Below are 27,745 nucleotides of genomic sequence, written 5' to 3' on the forward strand. Positions count from 1 at the left end.
GTCAGTGTCTGATGCAGCTGCTTACAGATATCAAACACATTCATAAAATGGAAAAGTAAATTAAAACAAGCAAATATAATCCAAAATTTTATTGGTTTTTTATTCATACATTCTTTGATCATATCTACATTTCTATAGGTAATATAAATACAAATAGGCTTTATCCAGAGCTTCCAGAATTGTCCAGTGCGAGTAAGTATAAAACATTTTATTAGCAAAATGAAAAATACATCTTTGCCATTGTCTCCCACTCTCTTAAAAATATAAAACTCTGGGGGGAGGGGGGTTGTTTGTTTGTTTGTTTTACACATAGGAGGTAGATTTAGAAAATGGGATGATTATACACTATCACCAGTGTTTAGAAATGGACTCATATTGTTTATGAGAGAAACATTTATTAAGCAATTTTTTTCTTCATTCTAATTTTAAGATCAGATATCACAATGAAAACTTTTATATAAAAAGACCTTGTCACAATAATGTCTCTACCTCTGGTTCACAGTTCCTACAATCCAAGTTCTGACCCAACTGTAAAATTTTATTTTAAATTTTATTTTACTATAAGCCACTTAATAAGGGATAATTATTAAGGTGTGATAAAAGTTGGGCTTTTACCACACCTTAATGTACCGTGGGAGTCACTAACCTGCAGTCCACAAATAACACTGTTTGCAATCAACCTCACAAGTTGTGTTAATCATACTTTTCAGCAGCATCTGATCACTAAGCCGCAGCCCAATGCTCCTGCGCTGCATCTTATAGAGCACAAAATCAAGAGCAGATTGAATAAAAAAAACAGATATTCTAGTAGACAAGATCTACAGTAATCAAATTCCAATGCTACTTTATTAGCAACAGATGTAAAGGGATAGAAAGTTGTGCTCGATTTAGCCAAGTTTAGCCTGAACAAAGGGCTGCCTCATATGCTCTCAATTCTATAAAATCAATTGAAATAGCACAAACAACAAATACATAATAAATAATAAAACATTTTTTAAAAACTCACCTAAAACATTATGGGCTAGATTCTAAATATGGCGCCTGAAAATTCTGTGTGGAAAAAAAAATATGCCTAGGCATATTCTATAAAGTACAGCTACGTTTTATAGAATACACCTAAAGTTCTGTGTGTGCTTTACAGAATGCAGCGAGCACCCATCCACGTGACTAAATTTAGTCGTAGGTAGTTAAGTCAAATAGAACTTGGTGTAAAGCTGATGCCTAAGTTAGGCACAGAGCAGGTGTATTCTATATCAACTTGCATAGATTTTAAAATCATCCGTGACCCACCCATGCCACGCCCATGCCCCTTTTTCAACTGTGCGACTCAGAACTTACGCCCAGCACATTATAGAATAAGCTTAGACGGTTGTACATGTAAATTATAATGCTAATTTCTATCGATAATTGCTTAAGTGGCAATTATTGGCGCTGATTGGCTTGTTCAGTAATTAAGTTGCGCACACAAATCCAGAAAATGACTGGATTTTTGCACGCAACTTATGTTGCACTGTACAGAATGCAGGGGTATATGTTAAGACCATTACATTTAAAAACACAGAAAAGTGTAGTTAAGATGGAAATAAACACCCATGTGAAGTGTTTTCCAATACACTAAAAAAACAAGCATTATAGCAGCCCGGCGCTACAAAAATTGAATTATTTTTGCAGCGCTGGAAATAGCGCACGCTGGGGAAGGGAACTACCACTGGGATGCTGCGGTAGCCCGGCGCCCACGTTGGGCTTACAGCTGCTTCATAAAAGGGCCCCTAAATATTTTACCTGCCTTGCGCTAATTTGTTTGGTATCATTTTAGCATTGTATATCCTTTCTTTTTAGTAGTTTGTCACCTTTAGATTATACCTAAAAGCTTGTGTTTTTGAAGACACTGCTGATTGATTGATTTGTTTGTTTGTTTTTAAATATAGCAATTGCCCTGAGCTATTCTGTTTTGTGTCATTTTAACATGGTCTATCCCTCATTTTTAGTTGTTTTGCTACTTTGGGATTTAGATTATAACTAAAGCTTTTTTTTTTTTAAGACATGGCTGATTTTGGTTGTTTTTGACTGTTATAAGACTATTTTTAATTAAGTGCTTTATTTGTTTTGAAATATTTATAATTTTCACTTTTTAGAGAGTTATGTTTTATGAGATTTGGAATGTTCTTTTAAACATATGTTTTATAGCAGTAGTTGGCATTATATGTTGAGGTGATGTGACTTTTAGCAAGTTTAAAAGCATAGACGTTAAGCAAGAGCATTTTTCAGCTACAGCCAGGAGTATGTGAGTAGTATAAGTACATAAGTAATGCCATACTGGGAAAAGACCAAGGGTCCATCGAGCCCAGCATCCTGTCCACGACAGCAGCCAATCCAGGCCAAGGGCACCTGGCAAGCTTCCCAAACGTACAAACATTCTATACATGTTACTCCTGGAATTTTGGATTTTTCCAAGTCCGTTTAGTAGCGGTTTATGGACTTGTCCTTTAGGAAACCGTCCAACCCCTTTTTAAACTCTGCTAAGCTAACCGCCTTCACCACTTTCTCCGGCAACGAATTCCAGAGTTTAAACTGAGTAGTTTACCTGCCATGGGCTATTCTACTTTGTGCCCTTAATTTTACTGTCATTTTAAAAGGGGGAAAGGGAAATGGGACTTGCAAAAACCACAGAAAGGCGGTATATCAACTACATTCAAAGCGGTTTACATAGTATATTCAGATACTTATTTGTACCAGGGGCAATGGAGGGTTAAGTGACTTGCCCAGAGTCACAAGGAGCTGCAGTGGGAATCGAACTCAGTTCCCCAGGATCAAAGTCCCCTGCACTAACCACTAGGCTACTCCTTAACATTGTATATCCCTTATTTTTAGTTTTTTTGCCCGCTTTGGTGCAAGTTTGCTTTTTACATCTTATTAGGTATATAAGTCCTAGCATGCCGTCCTTCCATTGCATAACTATAGCAGATGTCACTATTTATTCTCTATACTTAGTACTGTTCTTGTACTAAGTTCTGAAGCTAACATCGAAGCCCCTTAAAATTTACACTCCGGCCCATCCCTATCTAGTCACGATCAGGGCGTAGACCGTAGAAGTCTGCACAGCTCCCGTTTTGTTTCCTAATTACCAGTGTCGCCACCCAATCAGTGCTAAGATTCCGCGGAACCATTCCTTCTAAACCGGATTCCTTTGTGTTTATCCCATGAATGGAATTCAAACATGGGGGGATAAACACTTCTACTCATTCTACACCACTCAGGACTTTGTAGACCTCAGTCATTTCTCCCCTCAACCATCTCTTTTTCAAATTGAAGAGCCCTAACCCTCATATGAGAGGAATTCTATTCCCTTATTTTGGTTTCTCTTCTTTGAATCTTTTCTAATTCCACTATATCTTTTTTTCAGATACAGTCCTGTGTTAGGATGCACTAAGCCCAGGTTTGCCGCACTTAAACAGGCCACTTTATAACAAAGTTAGCTATTTTTCTTCTGTAAATCTTGGTTCAAAGTCCACGAAAGTTGGTGTCTTCATTCACCTCATGCAGAGCTGTAGCACCATCTTGTGTAAGTTGAAAATGTGTTTTCAGACTCCTCCTAGTTCTTATACTAGTTCTGATCATGATTCCGTAAATCCCTCCAATATGTTAAAAAGTCTACTGCATATGAAAAGCTATGCAAGAAAAACCTTACTTATGTGCCATAAATTGCTGGCTTAAGTAATTTTGATATAATGCAGACTGTATTCTCCAGTGTGACACATTTGGCAGTATGCAAAAACTTATGCACAGTTAGGGGGTTCGTTTACTAAGGTGCGCTGAAAAATGACCTGCGCTGGTGTAGACGTGTGTATTGGACACGCGCAGGTCCATTGTTCAGTGCACCTGCAAAAAAGGCCTTTTTGGCCGAAAATGGACATGCACCAAAATAAATATTGGTACATGTCCATTTTGGGCCTCAGACCTTATCACCACCCATTGACTTAGCGGTAAGGTCTCACGCATTAACTGGGCAGTAATGGTCTATCCTGTAGAATGACGATTACCACCCGGTTTCGGCCATGCACCAGAAAATAAAAATTATTTTCCAGCGCGCATAGTGGACACGCGTAAAAATCAAAATTACTGCCCAGGCCACTCGGTAGCTGGGTGGTAACTCTGAATTGACGTGTTTGGTGTGCATAGGCGCCTATGTGGCTTAGTAAAAGGGCCCCTTAAAGATGTACAAGTAGTGCTTAGGACTAGTCCCAATCCTTAATTATCATCTGCACATGGCTAGAAAAAGAAATAATTGAAAAAGGCCAAATTTATAGCCACACTAGAAATGGGATTAGCGCACAGGAAAGTCTCACATTAAGATACACTGAGCCCATTTACTAAGGCAGATTAGTAATAGGGTCCCTTAGATTGTGATCCCACCTGGGACAGAAAATATCTATATACCTGATTGCATACTTTCTGGTGGTATATAAGGAATTAAATAAGAAATGAAATTAAACTTTCAGCCAATCATAAAAAATGCCCATAACCCCTAGTATTCTATTACATATGCGTTGAACTCCTAGGCATGCCCCTCCCATAGCCACACACTTTAGAAGTTGTGTGTGACAGACAATGAGCATGCAACTTCTAGAATAGTGACTAAGGTCAGTTGCACTCTCAACTGCCAATTGGTGCCAATTTAAACCATAATTGGCTGTTAACTTAATATTTGTCTGTTAATTGGAGATAAGTTGCACATGCAACTGACCTTATTTTATAAGGCATATGTTTGATTTAGTCTTGCTGTACACTGACTTGAGCGAATTTCTTCAACCTTGTGCACTAAACATAAAAGTTGGGTGCTCAAGCTTATTGAATTGTGGGTAAACTCATTTACTAAGATAGTCATAACACATTATAAAAATATGAAACGAACAAGCACCATTACTGAACTGGAAAGATTCCTACATTGTGTCATCGTTCAAACCATGAGATTTCATAGATGCACACTTGAATACCCAGAACTGCTCCCCACCTCTTAGTTACAGCTATCTCGTTATTAATAAGCCTGCAAAAATCATCAAGGGGCCCTTTTACTAAGCAACGGTAAAAAGTGGCCTGCCGTAGTGTGGGAGCGTGTTTTTGGTGTGCGCTGGGCCATTTTTTTACCACAGCTGGGGAAAAAAGGCATTTTTCAGTGGGGCAATAAATAGCTATGCGCTAAAATTAAAAGTCGTGCATGACTATGAACTGCCTGAGCCCTTATCACCACTCATTGACCTAATGGTAAGGGCTCATGTGCTACTCATGCGGTAATCATGCAGCGTGCGCCAATATGGGCAGGCTGCCGATTACCACTGGGAGCGCCCCCCCCCCCCCTCCCCCATAGTAGAAAATAGAAAAATATTTTCTACTGTGGGAAACGGTGTGCGCCGACTTTGAAATGACCACCAGGCACCTGCGCTACTCCAGGGTAGTGTCAATTTGGAGTGCTCTACCTGCATGCTTAGTCAAATGACCCCTAAATGGATGATTTTTCCAGCTAATAAGAGACCAAAGGAGCTGTCATGGTACCTTACAAGACTGGTAGACTGGGTGTCTAAATGGCAGATGACGTTTAATGTGAACAAGTGCAAAGTGATGTATGTGGGAAAGAGGAACCCAAACTATAACTTCGTCATGCAAGGTTCAGCGTTGGGAGTCACGGATGGAGAAAGGGATCTAGGTGTCATCATTGATGATACGTTAAAAACTTCTGCTATGTGCTGCTACGGCTAGGACCCAACATTCTATTTGCTTTCCTAGCAAATGATACCCATCATTAGGAAAGGGATTGAAAACAAAAATAAGGATATTATTCTGCCATTGTATTGCTCCATGGTGCGACCGCACCTTGAGTATTGTGTTCAATTCTGGTCGCTGCACCTCAAAAAAGACATAGTGAAATTGGAAAAGGTGCAGAGAAGGGCGACAAAGATGATACAGGGGATGGGACGACTTCCCTATCAGGATAGGCTGAAGAGGCTGAGGCTCTACAGCTTGGAGAAAAGGCGGCTGAGGGGAGATATGATAGAGGTCTATAAGATAATGAGTGGAATGGAATGGGTCGATGTGGAGTGTCTGTTTACGCTTTCCAAAAATACTAGGACAAGAGGGCATGTGATGAAGCTGCAGTGTGGTAAATTTAAAACGAAGCGGAGGAAATTTTTCTTCAGTCAACGCATAGTTAAACTCTGGAATTCGCTGCCGGAAAACGATGGACCCTTGGTCTGTCCCAGCATGGCGATGCTTATGTACTTATGTACATTAGCCATGTGATAAGTACAAAATTTACCGCTGCTTTGTAAAAGTAACTGAAAACTGTTAGTGATAGGAGAGTAGATGGTATGGATGGGCCATATGGTATTTATCTGCCTACATTTTTCTATGTTTCTATGTTACAGAAATGAAAATAGATGTCAGCTAATTATCTGTTTTTGTTTTGTTTTTTCAATTTAGGGAGTTCCAAGAATGAAGTTGTAATTGGAACAGCGCTTTATGCTTTTGAAGGCCAACAACCAGGTGATCTGAATTTCAAGGCCGGAGACAAGATCACTGTAACAAGAAAAACTGATTCACAGTTTGACTGGTGGGAAGGAAGGGTGCGAGGGGAAACTGGTATTTTCCCTGCCAATTATGTTAGCCTAAATGAATAATAAACTTTATGGAAACTGGTTTTATAACTATGAACTTCATGATATCTAAGGTATGGGATAGTTCTTTTAATCACGATAGTAAAATTATAAACATATGTATATTTAATGTAATGTTTCTGCACAATATATAAATATATACAAAAACTAACCATTATTTTATGTATAGTAATAGGTAATTGAATATAAGCGTTGTAAATTTTTTTCATTAGTTTGGGGTACAGAGTGTTGAGATAGGGGAACCATACATAAAAAAAGAACTGAAGAGATTTTGATGAACAGAACTTTTTTAAAATAAATATTCTGTATCCTATTGCCTTAATAAATTAATATTTACCTGTCTGTTAGTTTAGTAGTGACTTCTTTTTTTTTTTTTTCAAAAAAAATGACAAGTTAACCTTTTATTAAACTGAAAACCAGATTTAGGCATCAGCAATAGTAATTTCAACTTATACACCTGATTCAATGCTGATGGAAGTGATTTGCTTGACAATCTCAGAAGGACTTCTTAGTCGAACAACATAAATATATCCTTTTCAGGTTCATTACTGGAATATTTCACTTTTCAAAGATGTGAAAGAGCACAGAGTTAAACACCACATGAGTACAAAATGCTTCTCTCATCTAAAAACCACTTTCATTTTGGGTGGCAAAAAGAAAAACACGAATACCAATTATCAAAAGCAGTTTATTCAGATCACAGTAAAAAAGCAAATTTATTTTTTATGGCCTGAAAAATGATATTTTGTGTATGTAGGAAGGGGAGTTTGTATTAACTTTTCATAGAACCCTTCAGTCTATACACAGAACTGGACAGAATTGAATATGCCTGTGGGAAATCTATAGAACAAAAAGGTGACATCCTCCACCCTTTTCAATCTATTCAAAAGTCTGCTACCAGTGTCGCTACCCTCACATAAACGCACTTCTAAAGTCATTGGCTCCCTATCCATTTCTACATACAGTTCAAACATTTCTTACTGACCTACAAGTGCATTCATTCTGCAGCTCCTCATAACCTCTCCTCTCTCCCTACACCCCTTTTTGGGAGCACAGTTCATTGTCACTCTTATCTGTGTCTTTATCCTCTACCACCAACTGCGGTCTCTGTTTCTTCTATTATGCTGTGCTGTACATCTGGAATAGACTTCCTGAGTTGGTACATCAATGCCCTGCCCCTGGCCCTATTAAGATCCAGGGTAAGCGCTCACCTTTTTGAGGCTGCTTTTAATATTAATCCCTTATTTGCATAGTTAATACTCATGTCGCTTATTCTTGCACTTTTTCTATGGTTATGTGTTAGACTTTCAGTGTAGCACTTCTAATATATACATGCTAGGAGGGGTGGGGTGAAACATGTTCAAAAACATTTGATGACTGATTGTTCTTCCTCTGTACATTATGGTCTTCGACCTTTTGTATATCCAGATTGTTGACTGAGTTTATTATGAGAAGTCATCAATAAAAACATTAAAATCTAATCATTCCCACAATAAATGATACACCCTATTGTTGTATTTGTTCTGTTTGTCTGTCTTGAATACATTCTAAGCTCTGTTGATTAAGGATGGTCTCTTGTGTGTTTGAGTACAGTGGTGTGTATGTCTAGTTTAGTGCTATAGAAATAAGTAGTAGTAATAAGGAGGATATGATCTGAAAGGAAAAATAGAATAGCTTAAAGGATGATGTTCAACGTTGCAAAACTTAATTTCAGATGCATACAAAGATAACTATAATGTACTGAGAAGTGTTGTTTGACAGGTCTCTAGTCTGTTAGTAAAATATTACATATCTAGCAGCACTATATAAATAGCGCAACCCTCTGTTTCCTGCAGCAGCTCAAGAGTAGATTCTGTGGCATGGATGGGAAAATTGTAATGCAAAGTTTCTGAAAATCTGCAGTAATTATGTGGTTGTTTTCATATTAAATTATGCACATTTTTATTTCCATTTATAAAAATAGGAAATATCACAAAATTACACATTGTCCTGTTTTTGGGAACAAGAAATTGTAGTGATGGATGCTGGAAAGGGAGGGAGCATAGAGAATAAGATAAACAGAAGAGGTTTGGGGGGACATATGGGAGATGCCAAAAGATGGAAATAGAATATGGATCTTTATTTTTATTTTTTTTTCTTACATTTGTACCCCGCGCTTTCCCACTCAAAGCAGGCTCAATGCAGCTTACATATTATATACAGGTACTTATTTGTACCTGGGGCAATGGAGGGTTAAGGGATTTGCCCAGAGTCACAAGGAGCTGCCTGTGCCTGCAGTGGGAATCGAACCCAGTTCCCCAGGACCAAAGTCCACCACACTAACCACTAGGCCACTCCTCCACTTTAGCCACACTGAGCCCGCAAAAAGGTGGGAAAATGTGGGATACAAATGCAATAAATAATAAAAATAATAGACAGAAGGGGCTGAGATGGAGTCACATGCCTATTTGTAGAATACCAGTTAGATGCCCAAATGATGGTTTCACAGGTAAGTATACACTTACAGGAGCATTTTCGAAAGAGAAGGGCACCCATCTTCCGACACAAATTGGGAGATGGGCGTCCTTCTCTCAGGGTCGCCCAAATCAGCATAATTGAAAGCCGATTTTGGGCACCCTCAACTGCAGTCCATCGCGGGGATGACCAAGGTTCACGGGGGCGTGTCAGAGGCAGGACTGGGGTGTGCTTAAGAGATGGGTGTCCTCAGCCGATAATGGAAAAAAGCGCATCCCTGACGAGCATTTGGTCGACTTGGTCCATTTTCTTTCATGACCAAGCCTCAAAAAGGTGCCTGAACTGACCAGATGACCACCAGAGGGAATTGGGGATGACCTCCCCTTACTCCCCCAGTGGTCACCAACCCCCTCCCACCCTAAAAAAAATTATTTTTAATTTTTTTGCCAGCCTCAAATGTCATACCCAGCTCCAAGACAGCAGTCTGCAGTTCCCTGGAGCAGTTTTAGTGGGTGCAGTGCACTTCAGGCAGGCGGACCCAGGCCCATCCCCCGCCTACCTGTTACACTTGTGCTGGTAAATGTGAGCCCTTCAAAACCAACCCGAAACCTACTGTATCCACATGTAGGTGCCCCCCTTCACCACTTAGGGCTATGGTAGTGGTGTACAGTTGTGGGGAGTGGGTTTTGGGGGGCTCAGCACTGAAGGTAAGGGAGCTATGCACCTGGGAGCAATTTGTGAAGTCCACTACAGTGCCCCCTAGGGTGCCCGGTTGGTGTCCTGGCATGTCAGGGGGACCAGTGCACTACGAATGCGGGCTCTTCCCATGACCAAATGGCTTGGATTTGGTCGTTTTTGAGATGGGCGTCTTCGGTTTCCATTATCGCCGAAAACCGGAGATGACCATCTCTAAAGTCGACCTAAATGTTGAGATTTGGGCGTCCCTGCCCATATTATCAAAACGAAAGATGGACGCCCATCTTGTTTCGATAATAGTGGTTTCCCCGCCCCTTCAGTGGGCCGTCCTGCGGGAACGCCCTCAGGAAAACTTGGGCACCCCGTTCGATTATGCCCCTCTTAAGCACCTAACAAGCTTATTTTCAAAAGAGAAGGGCACCCATCTTTCGACACAAATCGCAAGATGGGCGTCCTCACAGGGTCGGCCAAAAATCGGCATAATCGAAAGCCAATTTTGGGCATCCTCAACTGCTTTCCGTCACAGGGACGACCAAAGTTAACGGGGGCATGTCGGAGGCATAGCGATGGAGGGACTGGGGCGTGCCTAACAAATGGGCGTCCTTGACTGATAATGGAAAAAAGGACATCCCTGACAAACACTTAGACAACTTTACCTGGTCCTTTTTTTCTTACGACCAAGCCACGAAAATGTGCCCTAAGTGACCAGATGGCCACCGGAGGGAATCGGGGATGACCTCACCTTACTCCCCTAGTGGTCACTATCCCCCTCCCACCCTCAAAAAAAATTTTTTTTACATTTTTTGCAGCCTCTATGCCAGCCTCAAATATCATACCCAGCTCCATGACAGCAGTAGGCAGGTCCCTGGAGCAGTTTTAGTGGGTGCAGTGCACTTCAGGCTGGCGGACCCAGGCCCATCCCCCCCCCCACCTGTTACACTTGTGGTGGTAAATGTGAGCCCTTCAAAACCCACCAGAAACCCACTGTACCCACATGTAGGTACCCCCCTTTACCCATAAGGGCTATGGTAGTGGTGTACAGTTGTAGGGAGTGGGTTTTGGGTGGGTGGGGGGCTCAGCACACAATGTAAGGGAGCTATGCACCTGGGACCAATTTCTGAAGTCCTCTGCAGTGCCCCCTAGGCTGCCCGGTTGGTGTCTTGGCATGTCAGGGGGACCAATGCACTACGAATGCTGGCTCCTTCCATGACCAAAGGGCTTGGATTTGGTCGTTTCTGAGATGGGCATCCTCAGTTTCAATTATCACCAAAAATCGGGGACGACCATCTCTAAGGTCAACCAAAATTCACGATTTGGGCGTCCCCGACCGTATTATTGAAACGAAAGATGAACGTCCATCTTGTTTTGATAATACAGGTTTCCCCGCCCTTTTGCTGGAACGTCCTGCGAGGACGTCCTCAGCAAAACGTGGGCGCCACTTTTGATTATGCCCCTCCACATGTCAGTATTCTGTATATTTAGGCCTAGATACTGTAAATGGTGCCCAAAGATAAGCACTGAAATGATGTGGGCTAAGTGCAAATTCTGTAAAGGCTATTCTGCATGGAACTGTCTATACAGCATGATAGCTTAAGCCATTTCTGCTTGCCGAAGGCTTTTGTAAATACTTGCTTCTAACTACTGTCTGTTAGACGCAGAAATGGAAGTATTCTGTAATTTTTGGGCCGATGATCAGAAGCAACACAGGTGCTAGATGCTATTAGCACCATACTAGCGCCTGCGTTTGCTACTGCCCCATGATCAGAGCCCCCCCCCCCCCCCCCCCCCCCCCCCCCAAGCGTGTGAAACAGCGCTCATGAGCTCTGAATGCAATTAGGGCTCTTAGCAGAAGTAGCATACAAATGCATGCTAAACATGTTCTTCCCCAATGATCAGTGAGCAGCATGCCAAACATTGGCACGCTGCCCATGGTAAACCCTATGCGAGCTTGGAGCTAGCATTAGGGTTTGCAGACCATTGGGGAGGAATGGTGAGCCCTGTCCAGCTTGCATTTGTATGCTAGCAGGCCCTCCATTCCCCCCAATACAAGCCCCCTCTCAGAAACCCTAAGCCAACGACATGGGGACTGGAGGTCCAGCAGATGGCCAGTCCCCCTGACCCCCCCCCCCCCAACACAGGTTCAGGGGCAGCTGGAGATCCGGTGAGTCTTTAGCCCCTAAACCCCCCTAGCATACCCCGCAAGAAAGCCTTGGTGGCCCAGTGGGCCGCAAATCAACACCCCACCACCTGGTGGTCTAGCGGCCCTCTTCCCCGCCCCCTCATACCTTTTTTGGAAGAGGAGGGTACACTCCCTCCTCTTCCAGCAGCGCTGATTTGAAAATGGTGGCACCTAGCCTTGCCCAGTGCATGCTGGGATGCGCTCTGCAGGGCTTCACACCATATATGTTTTTTGTAACCCAAATGCATGCCCTGCATTTTTTTTAGCATTAAATCTAAACTACCAAATTCCAAACCATTCCTCTAGCTTCATTAAGTCCTTCCTCATGTTATTTACGCCATCAGGTGTGTCTACCTTATTTCAGAACTTGGTATCGTTTGCAACGAGGCAAATCTTACCAGACAGCCCATCAGCAACACTGCTTACAAAAATGTTAAAAATAACCAGCCCAAGAATCAAACCTTTCAGTACTGCACTGGCAACATCCACTAAATCCAAATCAGCCTCTTCCATCATAGCCTGAACATCTAAAATCTTATTTCCCATACTTCAGGCATTAGTACATCAGACATTGCCCCTTTTTTACATTGGTGTAGAGGTATTTAATGCTTTACTTACCTGAGAGCTTGTCCTGCCCCATCGATTCTAGTTTAAAGCCTTCTTCAATAATTTAACCAGTCTGCTGTTGAAAACACTACTTCCCTTCCTTGATAGATGGACACCATCTCTGCTCAGCAGGCATTGGAAAAGCATCCCATAATCCAGGAAGCTAAAATGCTCTTGATGACACCACCATCTGCACAACAGCATATTCATCTCCAGGATGCGAGCTTCACTTCCTTGGCCTTTACCCTCAGTAGGAAGGATCAATGAGAATGCCACCTGTGCACCTGCCTGCTTCAACCTGTATCCCAGAGCCATGAAGTCACTTTTGGAGGGGCACCTAGTTGTATCATTTGTGCCAACATGGATGAGCAGCATTGGATAATAGTCATTAGGATTGATGAGTCTCAGCAAGTTCTCTAACATCTTGAATGTTGGCACCTGGCAGACCACACCTCCAAAGACATCATGTCTGGTCTACAGCTGGATAGCTCTGTACCCCTCAGAAGAGAATCGCCAACTGCTGCTACCTTTTACCTCTTAGTGGTCAATGATTCAACAACTTTGGGGATTTCAAGCTCTGATTCCTCTTCTCTCCGGGATGCTCTCACCTCCTCCTTTTCCAGGACTGCATATCTTTTCTTCAGTTTGAGGGCAGGTTGAGCCATGGTATCGATCCTGCAGGGTCTCATGATCTGAGTTCAGTTGTCTTCTTTCCAAATAGCTGCTTCTTCCCCACTGCTGGAAATCTCATTTCATGAATGTATTTCTTATTTTTGTGGATGCTTCTTCACTTTACCACCTCCTCTCTGTTCTTTCACTTCTTTCAGTGACAGCCCAGCCTACCTGGCTTGGATGGGGGGAGGGAAAGAAGAGAGGAGCCTTAACCTTAATGCCAGCTCAGAGCTGGCATAGAGTTATGGCAGTATTCTGCCTATACAATCAGAGCTCAGTGCGCTGACCATGCAGGTGAAATACTGCTGGTATTCCCTGCATTGCTTGCCGCGCCAGGGCCCTCTGTTCACACTGTGCTGGTAAATGCAGGTGCCAGTCCGGCGCTGGTGGCCTCTTGTGCCCACATTTACCTTTGATCATCGGGTCCTTAAAGTCTGGCATTGGGCAGAGTAGTAGTATGATATAAAGTTCTCTTCTGAAGAAAAAAAACTATAAAAAAAAAACTATTTAGAACTATTTTAAAAATCTGGAAAATTAATTAGGGAAAAGTACAGGAAACATTTTGCTTTTTACCGTCTTCAACTAGTTCTACATATTTTATGGAGAACAAATTATATTAACTCCATTCCATGGTAAAAGAATTAAAGCTTCTGCCAAGCAAGAAAGATGGAGAAAATAAATCAGTTGAAAAAGTCAGGTCTATATTAAAATGATAAAGTAGTGGGGGTAGTACATAGAATTAGCAATAAACTGGAGAATACTCATTCCATATTTTCTGCGTATTATGTTGGAGGTATAGTGGAAGAGCTACCCCAACAAGCCAAACACAGATCATGGAGCATTGCTGCTCTGTATTATTAGTTTGCTAATGCTACTAGACAGCAATATACAGATATAAATAAGAGGCAGTCCTTGATCTGTGTAGCATAATCAAGTGGCAACATCTGCTGGTAGCTCATTTCCTGAAAGAACTTTGCATTTAAAGACCTGCCTGAAAAACCCTGTGAATATGACGGAAAGACAATAGGAGAACAAAAGCACTTTGGGTCAGTTCCTCATATTTTCATGTATATTTGCTCATCATCTTTGTAGCAATGTATTTATTATTAGATCTTTTGCCACACCAAAAAAAAAGTAGAGGACACGACTGATTCCCATTTATACTGTATTAATCCCAAGCCTTAACTATCTGCTCTCTACTGGTGTTATTGTCATTTTCAAAAGAGAAAAACGTCTAAAAAGTAGCATTTAAGGCAGATGAACGTATTTCTCACTGAAAAACAGCTAAAGTGTAAACAGGTTCAAAGCGCTAATACATATAGATCAGGATGATCCCAGAGGGGGCGTTTTGTGGGCGTGACACGGATGGTCTTACAGAATGAAAGTCTCCAGCCCATAACGGATAGCAAAACAACTTCTTAGTGGCAGGAAGAAAAATGTTAGCAATTAGACCCACTTTAAAAGCAGCTAGAGGAAGAGCAAAGTTGTCTTTAGACCCATTTGTGAAGTTGGAGAGTGGAAAGTTGGAAGTGATCATTTGATAGAAAGTGGAGAGTTGCTGAGTGCTATTTTATCATTTGTCTGTTTGCCCTAGTCTGAATCTTGTCACCCTTACATTCCCTGACATGTCTTCTCTATGTCTCAGCTCCTTGCCCACCCCCACTAGCCCCCATCAGCCCCTCTCAGCCACCCATCACTTCCTCTGTATCTCCCCCCCCCCCCAAACACTCACTGACCCCAAGCCCACACTGCTACTACTACTACTACTACTATTTAGCATTTCTGTAGCGCTACAAGGCATACGCAGCGCTGCACAAACATAGAAGAAAGATAGTCCCTGCTCAAAGAGCTTACAATCTAATAGACAAAAAATAAATAAAGTAAGCAAATCAAATCAATTAATGTGAACGGGAAGGAAGAGAGGAGGGTAGGTGGAGGCGAGTGGTTACAAGTGGTTACGAGTCAAAAGCAATGTTAAAGAGGTGGGCTTTCAGTCTAGATTTAAAGGTGGCCAAGGATGGGGCAAGACGGGGCAACACTGGATATATGAATGCCATTAACAGCCTTAGCAAAGCATAATTAATTACTACATATAAATGTGAGAAAAATAAGACTTCATTTAAGCCCTATTCAGATGCATTTAGGGTTGTTTTTTTTTTTAAACTAAAATTGGCCCTGCTGCAGATAACTCAAGCTAATCTTTAGTAAAAGACCCCCTTAACGTTTAGATCCTAAATATTTCACAATATGCCTTCTCTATTTTGCACATTTCTTTTCTTGCTATATTTTTGCTTTTTCCAAAACATGACATCCCAGTAGACTTTCTAGACATGATCTGTTAAAATGTTTTAGCACAGAATGCTTTTCATCTCTAGGCAGAACCAATGTTTTGCTCAGTTCTTTCTTTTGGGTTTAAAAAAAATGATGTTCAGATGCCTGAAACTACATGTTTAATAAATCAGATGTAGCTCAATTAATCCGAACTCATTTTAGTAACCGGAGATCAAATAGAGAAAAAAATATTTGGCTCTTCTAAAAGCTAACTACAGTAAAAGCAGATTTGTAACTGAAATATATTCAACACAATTCAAAAAGAAGTATTTGGAGAAAGGTTAGGGAAATAAAGCTTCCATAAACATTCAATTAATGCCCCCCCTCCCAACATGCACTTGTATACCTATGCACCCAAATATATACACAATTTGTAAGCATTTCCAGCAGGTAGCCTTCAAAACAAAATTGATGTACTTCCATTGTAGGCTGGCATAAGTTCAGTAATAGCTCTCTTGCAGGTGTACAGCTGCCATAATGATTGATTTGACATATTTAAAACATATTGGCTTGCTAGAAGAATCTTTTTTTTTTTCTTTATTCTGTCATATCACTTATTTTCCAACAGTTTCCCCTTTGGAAATACTGTCTAACTTTTTCTAAGCAGAAGCCAGACATAAGTTAAAGGTGCCCATGCTAAATTTCCTGCACTGAATGTTGCAATAAGTCTTTTAAAACCTACTTTGGAATATTCTAATTCAGAAATGCACAACCTTGGTCCATAAGGGCTGCAAGCAGTAGGGGTGCACATAGGAAAACTTTTATTTTCATTTTTGGCTTCATTTTCTGTTTATTTCCATTATATTTTGTTTCATTTTCATTTTGCTTCATGGTCCAATGTTCAATTAAGCATGATTAAAACAATAGAAGTTAAACAAAATGACATGTTCTTTTTTTTGTGTAAGTTTTGATCAGAATATATAATGGAAATATTTTTCAATTTCCCATTGTTTAGTCATTAAGGATTGGACCTTAATTTCCATGTCACTATTGAACACAAAGGCAATAGGCTATGAAGGATATGCACCCTGAAATAAAACATTTTAAAGCCAGATTTAAACCTTGCAAAGGACTCCTTCAGTCATAAAACAGAGGGGAAAGCATTCCATAAAGTATGGTCTGTCACACTAAAACTACGGGAGTGGAAAAAGTTATGATAGATGGTATTGAATAGCTTTTGAAATTGTGGAAAATACATCCTAAATCAAATTTAAATGGCCTTGCAGCACTTTGGGGAGTATTTACTAAGATGTGTTATGGTTTTGTACCTAATACATATTAACTGCAAAAGCCGTTGCATGTTATACTATACTATTATGGCATTTGTATCCTGCTTGTATCTACGAAGGAATCAAAATGGGTAACAGCCACCGCATGCCTGGAATAGCCTTCCCGAGCCTGTACGTCTAGCCTTGTCTTTGGCCGTTTTCAAATCCAGGCTAAAAGCTTACTCTTTAACGCTGCTTTTGACTCCTAACCACTACTCACTTGCCCTGTACCCTTTTATCCCCACCTCTTAGTTGTTCTGTCTGTTTGCCTGTCCTATTTAGATTGTGAGCTCTTTGAGCAGGGGCTGTCTTTTCATGTATGGTGTACAGCGCTGTGTATGCCTTGTAGTGCTATAGAAGTGATAAGTAGTAGTAGTAGTAGAGAGCCAACTTGCAAAATCTCTATGATAATTGTTGGGGCTGTTCCCAGTATTTTTGGGAGGGCTGCAATTCAGTTATCTCAGAGTAAAGTTTTCTACTATGCAATAATTATGCCCCTTGAGGTGTCCTTATTAATTGTTGTGTTACCTGCTGCATTAGCAGATAGCACATGGTAAAAGCATCCACGTTAACCGTAAAGCACAGGCCCTGCCTGTTCCCTGCCTCCTTTCATGTTATCTGTTGATTGCAGTTACTGCAGGATGAAAGTTAATGTGCCTTACTCCTAGATTCTATATCCATCGTCCAGAGTTGGGCACTGGAATATGTAATCCGATCCAAGATCGGCAAGCAAATTAATTACCTTAATTGGTGCTATCAATTAATGCTATTAGGCACTTAATTGGCACTAATTAGGGGTTATGTGTGGATAAAGAATTTGTATGATCCTCTAATAACTATGCCCAACTGTTATTGCATGCATTTGAAAAGGAACATGGGTGGGTTGGGGTAGTCTAAGAAGTTACGCATGGTGTTAGAAAATAAAGTCAAACACAAAAAAGTACCAAGAGCTTTCAAAAACAGGACAAATCCTTTTATTCCACAGCATAGATCAATCTTGTACATCTATGACCCGACACGGCCGTGTTTTGGAGCACAGAGGCTGCATCAGGGCTCATTTGATATCAAAAGTCCAATGTAAACTTGTCCAGCGTAACAGCTGGAGACAAAAAAATATAGGAACCTTGTCATGTCCTAATGTAGCATATCCTCGTAAGTATACAAAAGAAATAACCATTGACACGTAATGGGCGTGGGAAATACACCAGCTTCTATGAGGTGTAAGTCGCACACCTAAAGTTACATAAAAACATAAGAGTTGACATATAATGGGTCAGACCAATGGTCCATCTAGCCCAGTATCCTGTTTTCCAAACAGTGGCCAAGCCAGGTCACAAGTACTTGGCAGAAACTCATACTACAACACTCCATACTACAAAACCCAGGGCAAGCAGTTACTTCCCATGTCTGTCTCAATAGCAGCCTATGGACTTTTCCTCTAGGAATTTGTCTAAGTCTTTTTTAAACCCGGATACGCTAACTGTGGTTACCACATCCTCCGGCAAAGAGTTCCAGAGCTTAACTATTTCTTGAGTGAAAAAATATTTCCTCCTATTTGTTTTAAAAGCAGTTCAATGTAACTTCCTCGAGTGTCCCCTAGTCTTTGTACTTTTGGAACGAGTAAAAAATTGATTTACTTCTACTCGTTCTACACCACTCAGGTTTTGTAGACTTTAGTCATATCTCCCCTCATCTGTCTCTTTTCCAAGCTGAAAATCCCTAACCTCTTTAGCCTTTCCTCATACGAGAGGAGTTCCATTCCCTTTATCATTTTGGTCGCTCTTCTTTGAACCTTTTCTAATTCCACTATATCTTTTTTGAGATACGGCGACCAGAACTGAACGCAATACTCAAGATGTGGACACATCATGGAGCGATACAAAGACATTATTATCTTGGAGCTCTTTGAGGCCTTTTTCCTTCCTGCACGGCACACACTATCAAGTGTGTGTTGACCATTGAAGTCATTTTTTTGTAGTGGAAATTTTTGTATGAGTTTTCTAGTACATTAGTACTTCCACACCCCATCAGTTTTTTGGTTATAGTGTATCCTAAATACCTGACTGGCTGGGGTGCCTCCAGGACCAGGTTTGGGAACCACTGCCCTAGTTTAAGGCCACGTTAAAAATGGACTTAGCACTCAGAAAAGTCCTGTGTTAAAACATGCTAAGCCCATTTCTTAACACATTTTCAGTAAAAGGGACCCTTACTTTGTTTTGGATCACATGGTCCTTCCCTTTATAAACAGTCTTCCATTCTTACACTGAAGTTGACATCTGTCTTCATAAAGATTTCTTTTCATCTTTAACCCTGTAACTTATAAATGTCCTTTATCTTAATAGTTAAGACATATAGGGTTCTGTTTACTAAGCTGTGCTTTAGGCATGCTAGTGTTTTTAATGCACGCTAAAAATTAACACGTCAACGCTAGAGACACCCATATATTCCTATGGGTGTCTCTAGCATTAACATGCGCTAAAAACGCTAGCGCAACTTAGTAAACAGGGCCCCTATTAAGGTAACTGCCTACAGCAGCTTTCTGGAAATGCAGTATCCTTTTTTTCTCCTAATCTCCACCCATTCTGTACTTTAATTTTAAATGTAATCACATGGTCATTGCTATTTATTCCATAAAACATATTTTAAGGTTGTTTGTACTATGAATTTATATTTTCTCATGCTCTTTTTATAACATTGATAACATATAAGGCAAATACAGTACAGTAAGTATAATCACTTCATTGACAGAACTGACATCTCTCTGCATTTATTTTTTTCTTTCTAATGACAATTACACATTGTAACAATAAAGAAAATAGCCCTACATTTTCCTAAGAAAAGATTGAATACTGCAGAAAGCTGACAAAGATTGAATGGTCTCTGATTATCCATTTGTATTTGGCACATGTACAGCTAGTTTAAACACACAACACTATTCCCTTGGGCCCCTTAAGTAAACTTACATAAATTGGCTCTAAAAATAACTTCCATTCAAACATGCAACATATTCCATTCCAACAACAATGGAAATTTCATTTCATGTCTTCCGATAGTGAGGTTGCAAAAGAGACCATGGTAGATCAGGTGTCCTTAAATAAAAATCAGACAAAAGATTACAAATTAATACTGTCAAGTAATGAGCATGTTGCAAATAGGAACAACAAACATAGTTTGAAATGTCTATATGCGAATGCCAGAAGCCTAAGAAATAAGATGGGAGAGTTAGAATATATTGCACTAAATGAAAAATTAGATACAGTAGGCATCTCTGAGACCTGGTGGAAGGAGGATAACCAGTGGGACACTGTCATACCGGGGTACAAATTTTATTGTAGTGATAGGATGGATCGAATTGGTGAAGGGGGTAGCATTGTATGTTAAGGAGGACCTTGAGTCAAATAGATTGAAAATTCTGCAGGAAACAAAACACATCTTGGAATCCCTATGGATTGAAATTCCATGTGTAAAGGGGAAAAGGATAGTGATAGGAATGTACTACCGTCCACCTGGCCAGGATGAAGAAACAGATGTAGAAATATTATTGGAAATTAGGGAAGCTAACAAACTGAGCAACACGATAATAATGGGTGATTTCAATTACCCTGATATTGACTGGGTAATGTAACATCAGGGCATGCTAGGGAGGTAAAATTCCTTGACGAAATCAAGGACTGCTTTATGGAGCAGCTGGTACAGGAACCTACAAGAGAAGGGAAAATTCTAGACCTAGTCCTTAGTGGAATGCATGATCTGGTGCAGGAGGTAATGGTGATGAGGCCAGGCCGCGTGATAAGTGATCATAATATGATTAGATTTGATATTAGCTTTGGAGTAAGTATACTATGAAAAATGAGAACAGTAAAAAAATAATCTTAGAGGAGTGGCTGTGAGGGTCAAAAATACTATCCTGGAAGCCCAGTCCAAATATATTCCGTGTATTAAAAAAGGAGGGAGGAAGACCAAACGACAGCCGGCATGGTTAAAAAGTGAGGTGAAGGAAGCTATTAGAGCTAAAAGAAAATCCTTCAGAAAAAGGAAGAAGGAACCGACTGAAAATAATAAGAAACAGCATAAGGAATGTCAAGTCAAATGCAAAGCGCTGATAAGGAAGGCAAAGAGGGACTTTGAAAGAAAAGATTGCGTTGGAAGCAAAAACACGTGGAGGGGCAAAATCGAACGGGGCGCCCAAGTTGTCATGAGGGCATCCTTGCAGGACAGCCCCATAAAGGAGCAGGGCAACCCGTATCATCGAAATAAGATGGGCGTCCATTTCTCATTTCGATAATGCGTTCAGGGACGCCCAAATCATGAAATTTAGGTCGACCTTAGAGATGGTCGTCCTTAGATAATTTTTTAGATGGTCGTCCACGGTTTTCGGCAATAATGGAAACCGAGGACGCCCATCTCAAAAATGACCAAATCCAAGCTATTTGGTCGTGGGAGGAGCCAACATTCATAGTGCACTGGTCCCCCTCACATGCCAGGACACCAACCGGGCACCCTAGGGGGCACTGCAGTGGACTTCACAAATTGCTCCCAGGTGCATAGCTCCCTTACCTTCGGTGCTGAGCCCCCCAACTCCCCCAAAACCCACTCCCCACAATTGTACAACACTACCATAGCCCTAAGGGGTGAAGGGGGGCACCTACATGTGGGTACAGTGGGTTTTGGGGGGGGGGGTTTGGAGGGCTCAATGTTTACCACCACAAGTGTAACAGGTATGGGGAGGATGTGCCTGGGTCCGCCTGCCTGAAGTAACATAGTAGCATAGTAGATGACGGCAGAAAAAGACCTGCACGGTCCATCCAGTCTGCCCAACAAGACAAACTCATATGTGCTAGTTTTTGTGTATATCTTACCTTGATTTGTAACTGTCATTTTCAGGGCACAGACCGTACAAGTCTGTCCAGCACTATCCACGCCTCTCAACCACCAGCCCCGACTCCCACCACCGGCTCTGGCACAGACCGTATAAGTCTGCCCAGCACTATCCCCGCCTCCCACCACCGGCTCTGGCACAGACCGTATAAGTCTGCCCAGCACTATCCCCGCCTCCCACCATCAGCTCTGCCACCCATTCTCGGCTAAGCTCCTGAGGATCCATTTCTTCTGAACAGGATTCCTTTATGTTTATCCCATGCATGTTTGAATTCCGTTACCGTTTTCCTCTCCACCACCTCCCGCGGGAGAGCATTCCAAGCATCCACCACTCTCTCCGTGAAAAAATAGTTCCTGACATGTTTCATGTGCAACTCAACTCAGGCAAAAAGCTTTTTTGGCTTTAAAGCTGAAAGTTCTTGCACTAGGAGTTACCTTTTTCCTGAAATTTTCATGCAAATATATTTTGTCTTATCAAGGTAAAGAGTTTGTTTTTTGAGATCCTTTGCAATTAGAGCAATTTTTGAAAATTAATAAGAAATAGATATTTTAGGGTTTCAATTGAGTATAATAACCTAATTTATGCCTGATTTGTTTGTTTAGTATAAACAAACTTTTTCCTTTTTTTTTCTTCAATTTGAAATGGTAAAATCACCTTCCCTTGATGTGGGCTTGTTGGACTTCCTATGAGATAATAGGTATTTGTATATTATATTTTTCCAGTGAGTCTATTTTCTTGTACATTTGGAAATTGTATATTTATAAAATCTACTCTATAAGAGCAATGAGAGGAAAGAAAACTATAACCAATAGGACAGCATTGATAGGCCTCCTCCCCTGGCGTCAACAAAGTTTCTTCAAGACAAAAGTATGTCAGGACACTCACAGCTCAGATAGTCATAAACCAAATGTAAAGTTAGAGTGCAAAGAACGAACATTTAGCTTTGCAACGTGAAATACCTCAGGAAGAAGGCAGAAAGGAAGGGAAAACAGAGGGAAAGGACAAAGGAATGGACACCATATGTCTTATTTGAGCACAAGATAGACATGTGGTGACTGCACCACAGGCTGAGAGGCCTGAAACAGGAAGGTAGAGTCACAGCTGGTGCAAGCACTCCTGGTGCTGATGGACTCTGCATCTGAAGAAGCTCCGCCAAGTTTTCTTGGAGCATGGCCCATATCCGTTCGAGGGCTGACATCAGTAAAGACTGGTGCGCCGGTTCGAAGACAGCTTGCAGAGTTGTTGGTGCCATAGCAGAAACTTGGACCCAGCTACCAGGAGACTGGCGAGAAGGCAGTTCTTCAACAGAAGGGGATTGCTCCTCCTGGCGCCGACGCTCCTCAGGTACCGAATTCTTCGATGCCCCCAAGTTTCCGGCACCATGTGTTGAAGGGGAGCGATGCTTGTGCTTCTTGGCCTTCGCTCGATGCCAAGCATAGACGTCCCTCAGTGCTAATGAGGAAATCAAATCAACATGCCTCCTTGGTGTTGGGTCCAATGCTACTATGCATACTCAGCGCTGTACATTAAATATGTAAGACACAGCACTGTACGCTAAATATATAAGAGACAGTATCTGCTTGACAGAACTTACAATCTAATCAAGATATACAAGCAGGACAAAAAAGGAATAAGGGAATTACTTACAGATATTAGGTACTGAACAGGTAAACAGGAGTTAGGAGTTAAAAGCAGCCTCAAAAAAGTAGGCTTTTAGCCTAGCTTTGAATACCGGTTAGATGGTGCTTCAAAGCTGCAGTTGCCAAAATGGCGCACATTTTGGCAACTGCAGCCCTGAAGCACTTTGTGTTGACTCAAACCAGTTTAATTTGGAATGTGTGCTAACGGCATCACTGATATTCTGTTTTTCTTCATGTGTCCTCTGATGCAGGCATTGTGATGCCAAAACACAGCCTGTGTTGGGTCTTTGAATTACTAGTATTATTTTCTTAAAGGCCTTTGTGTGGTTTTTCATGCTACGTTTATTCCTAACAGTGGAATTCAAAATCTGAAATCTAATTTCTGCATTTTGCTATAATGCAGATATATACAATTCAACTTACTTGGTCAATCTGAAGATTTTTGAGCTGCTGCTGCCAAACAAGAATCGTTTCCAAACGACAAATCCAAATGTTAATATTCCCAACAAACACGAACTTTCCAACTTTTTTTAAGAGCATACAGATTGTTGAATTCAAATCCTGAAGAAGCTCTTTGATGAGGCGAGGATACTGTTGATCTTCCAGTACCTGCACCCACTAAAAACTGTTCCAGGGACCTGCATACTGCTGTGATGGAGCTGGGTATGACATTTGAGGCTGGCAAAGAGGCTGGCAAAAAATGTTTTTAAATTTTTTTGGGGGTGGGAGGGGGTTGGTGGCCACTGGGAGGAGTAAGGTGAGGTCATCCCCGATTCCCTCCGGTGGTCATCTGGTCAGTTCGGGTACCTTTTCAAGGCTTGGTCGTGAAAAAAAATGGACCAAGTAAAGTTGGCCAAATGTTTGTCAGGGATGCACTTCTTTTTTCCATTATTGGCAGAGGAAGCCCATCTCTAAATCACGCCCCAGTCCCGCCTTCGGTACGGTGCTGACACGCCCCTGTGAATTTTGGTCGTCCCCGTAATGGAAAGCAGTTGCGGAAGGCCAAAATTGGCTTTCCATTATGCTGATTTGGACAACCCTGAGAGAAGGACGCCCATCTCCCAATTTGTGTCGGAAGATGGGTGTCCTTCTCTTTCGAAAATTCACCTGCTAGTAAACATTTTTTTAGGTATATTAAAAACAAGAAGCCAGCAAAAGAATTGGTTGGACCGCTAGATGACCGAGGGGTAAAAGGGGCAATCAGGGAAGACAAGCCATAGCGGAGAGATTAAATGAATTCTTTGCTTCGTTCTTCACCAAGAAAGATGTGGGAGAGATACCAGTACCAGAAATGGTATTCAAAGCTGACGAGTCGGAGAAACTGAATGAAATCTCTATAAACCTAGAGGATGTAATGGGGCAGTTTGACAAATTGAAAAGTAGCAAATCTCCTGGACCAGATGGTATTCATCCCAGAGTACTGATAGAATTGAAAAATGAACTGGTTAGTAATATGTAATTTATCTTTAAAATCGAATGTGGTACTGGAAGAATGGAGGCTAGCCCATGTAACATCGATATTTTAAAAAGGTTCCAGATGGGATCTAGGAAATTATAGACCAGTGAGCCTGACGTCGTTGCCGGGCAAAATGGTAGAGACTATTATAAAGAACAAAATTACAGATCATATTCAAAAGCATGGATTAATGAGACAGAGTCAACATGGATTTAGTGTAGGGAAATCTTGCCTCACCAATCTATTACATTTCTTTGAAGGGGTGAACAGACATGTGGATAAAGTCGAGCCAGTTGATATTGTGTATCTGGATTTTCAAAACGTGTTTCACAAAGTACCTCATGAAAGACTCCAGAAGAAATTGGAGAGTCATGGTATAGGAGGTAATGTCCTTTTGTGGATTAAAAACTGGTTATAGGATAGAAAACAGAAAGTAGGGTTAAATAGTCAGTATTCTCAATATTTATAAATGATCTAGAGATGGGAGTAATTTGTTGACAACACAAAGTTATTTAAAGTTGTTAAATTGTGACAGGATTGTGAAAAATTACAAGAGGACCTTACGAGACTGGGAGACTAGACGTCTAAATGGCAGATGATGTTTAATGTGAACAAGTGCAAAGTGATGCATGTGGGAAAGAGGAACCCGAACTATAGCTACCTAATGCAAGGTTCCACGTTAGGAGTCACCGACCAAGAAAGGGATCTCTGTGTCGTTGCTTGGTGAAAGGGAAATGGGATGGGATATGATATACCACCTTTCTGTGGTTACAATCAAAGTGATTTACATACTATACACAAGGCCAGTGTATATAGATGCAGTGTGCGGCTAATCACACACCTCTTCCCCACTCCTCTTATACAGCTGACCCTATAATGTTCAGGAAGTAACCTGTTCCGGGGCAGAGGGAGCATGGAAACGAACGAAACTGACCGGTGTGCAGCACCCCCCCAGCGGCGTGTACCCGGGGAGGTTCTTTCGCCGGGGTGGGGGGGTCGCGCTGCACCAGGGTGGGGCGCTGCACCCGGGGGGGGGGGGGGGCGCATCGGTGATCCACCCCGGGTGTCGGCCCCCCCTAGGAACGCCACTTTCTTACCTCCTGGGGTGCTGAAAGCAGTCACACGGCTCTGCCGGTTCCCTGCTCCCTCTGCCCCAGAACAGGAAGTAACATCAGAGGGAGCATTGAACCAGCAGAGCCAACAGCCATGCGGCTGCTCCTTGCACTCCTCCTGCAGCGTGCACCCAGGGCGAACCGCCCTCACTGCCCCGTCCTTGGTATGCTGCTGTAACCATGTTTCTGGAAGAATGATGAAACAGAATAGCTTAGAATATCATTCATTTTCAACATAGCATGATACAAAGAAAGTCCTGTTTGCTTCTCTTCTCTGACAATGCTGAAGAAATGATTGAGGCTTAGTTCAAATACTAGTCTTCAGGCATTAATTTTGTTTCAGTACTATAACCCTAACATTTTCATTGTTTGGTCTCTCAACTTTTCACAGTAACTAAAATGCATTTCCAACACCCTAATCCCCGAATTCTATATATGGTGCTCAAGATCGCATGCATGTGCCCAATTTGCATGCATAATTTAATAGCATAGCAAGCCAATTAGCGCCAATAATTGGGTGCTAATCAATTATTAGCATTAATTGGCAACAATTTGGATTTATGTGCTAAGCACTATTCTATAAACATGTCTGTGTAAGTCTTTCAGCGTACAATTGAAAAGGAGGTGTGGCATGGATGGGATGGGGTGTTCACTAAAGATATGCACAGTGTTATAGAATTCAGGGGTTCTGCACCTAATGTACACATGAGGATTTATACCAGGTTTCCGCTGATGCAAATCCTCGCACCCAAAAGTTGGGCACAGGTGCTATTCTATAAAGGGCGCCCAACTCACAGCAGCATTTATAGAATAGGGCTCAGTGAGCATTTTTTTTAGCACCCAAATTTGGGTGCCATTTACAGAATCTAGTCCTAAATGTATATAACGACTAGAGAATAGATTTATTTATTAGGATTTATTTGCCGCCTTTTTGAAGGGATTCACTCAAGGTGGTGTACAGCAAGAATAAGTCAAACATAAGCAACAGACAGTTACAGCAGTAAAAATATTCAAACAGCAATACAAAGTATGATATACTACATTACAATGTTAATGCAATACACAATAAAACATTTTAATAGACAGCATAGGGTATAAGCAAAAATGGAACATATAGGGACCCTTTTACTAAGGCGCACTGAAAAATGGCCTGTGCTGGTGTAGGTGCATGTATTGGATGCTTGCAAGTCCATTTTTCAGTGTGCCTGCAAAAAAAAGCCTTTTTGGGGGGGGGCCAAAAATGGACATGCAGCAAAATAAAAATTGGTGCACGTCCATTTTGGGCCTGAAACCTTACAGCCACCCATTAACTTAGCGGTAAGGTCTCACACATTAACCGGGTGGTAATCATCAGCGCGTACACTGCAAATTACCACCCAGTTAGCGCCATTTAGAAAATAAAAGATATTTTCTGCCATGCATATCAGATGCGCGTAAAAATTAAAATTACCACCCCGGGGCATGCAATAGCTGGGCGGTAATTCTAATTTGATGTGCATTCTACACGCATAGGTACCTACGCACCTTAGTAAAAGGGCCACATAGATAGATACCGTAGCGTAATAGGAGTAAGAAAATAGGGCACTAGTTTAAAGAAAGTTGCAAATGAGGTCAGAAAGCTGCTTGGACATTAGCTTACCTCCTGTTTCCCGTTTCCACAAAGAGGCACCTGCTGGCCCTAAATTGTAAACATTTCTGCTATTTAAGAAAACTGAAGCAACAGATGCCCAAATCCTTTAGAATTCCTTAAAGGGTGCCTTACCTTATGTAGACTTAACGTAGTG

At 41.4% G+C, this 27,745-nt stretch overlaps 1 protein-coding gene and 1 long non-coding RNA gene across 3 annotated transcripts in view; both read left to right on the forward strand.

Annotated features, from left to right (window-relative positions):
- SH3YL1 (SH3 and SYLF domain containing 1) overlaps positions 1–7,010 on the forward strand; it is a 116,782-nt gene extending 109,772 nt beyond the window's left edge. The window contains exons 9-10 of one of the 2 annotated variants that reach the window (XM_030198930.1): positions 139–192; positions 6,475–7,010. In XM_030198930.1, the coding sequence (XP_030054790.1) occupies positions 139–192; positions 6,475–6,671 (251 nt within the window). In that variant the 3' untranslated portion in view covers positions 6,672–7,010. The remainder of the gene's footprint in view (positions 1–138; positions 193–6,474) is intronic. The other variant, XM_030198931.1, reaches the window with a different exon arrangement.
- Positions 7,011–14,486: 7,476 nt separating this feature from the next.
- Positions 14,487–26,943, forward strand: LOC115465220. The gene is made up of 3 exons (XR_003941364.1): positions 14,487–14,566; positions 18,093–18,098; positions 26,933–26,943. It is a non-coding gene; the product is annotated as an uncharacterized LOC115465220 (long non-coding RNA).
- Positions 26,944–27,745: the final 802 nt, after the last annotated feature.

This window comes from Microcaecilia unicolor, chromosome 3, assembly GCF_901765095.1.
Source record: "Microcaecilia unicolor chromosome 3, aMicUni1.1, whole genome shotgun sequence".
Taxonomy (NCBI): Eukaryota; Metazoa; Chordata; class Amphibia; order Gymnophiona; family Siphonopidae; genus Microcaecilia; species Microcaecilia unicolor.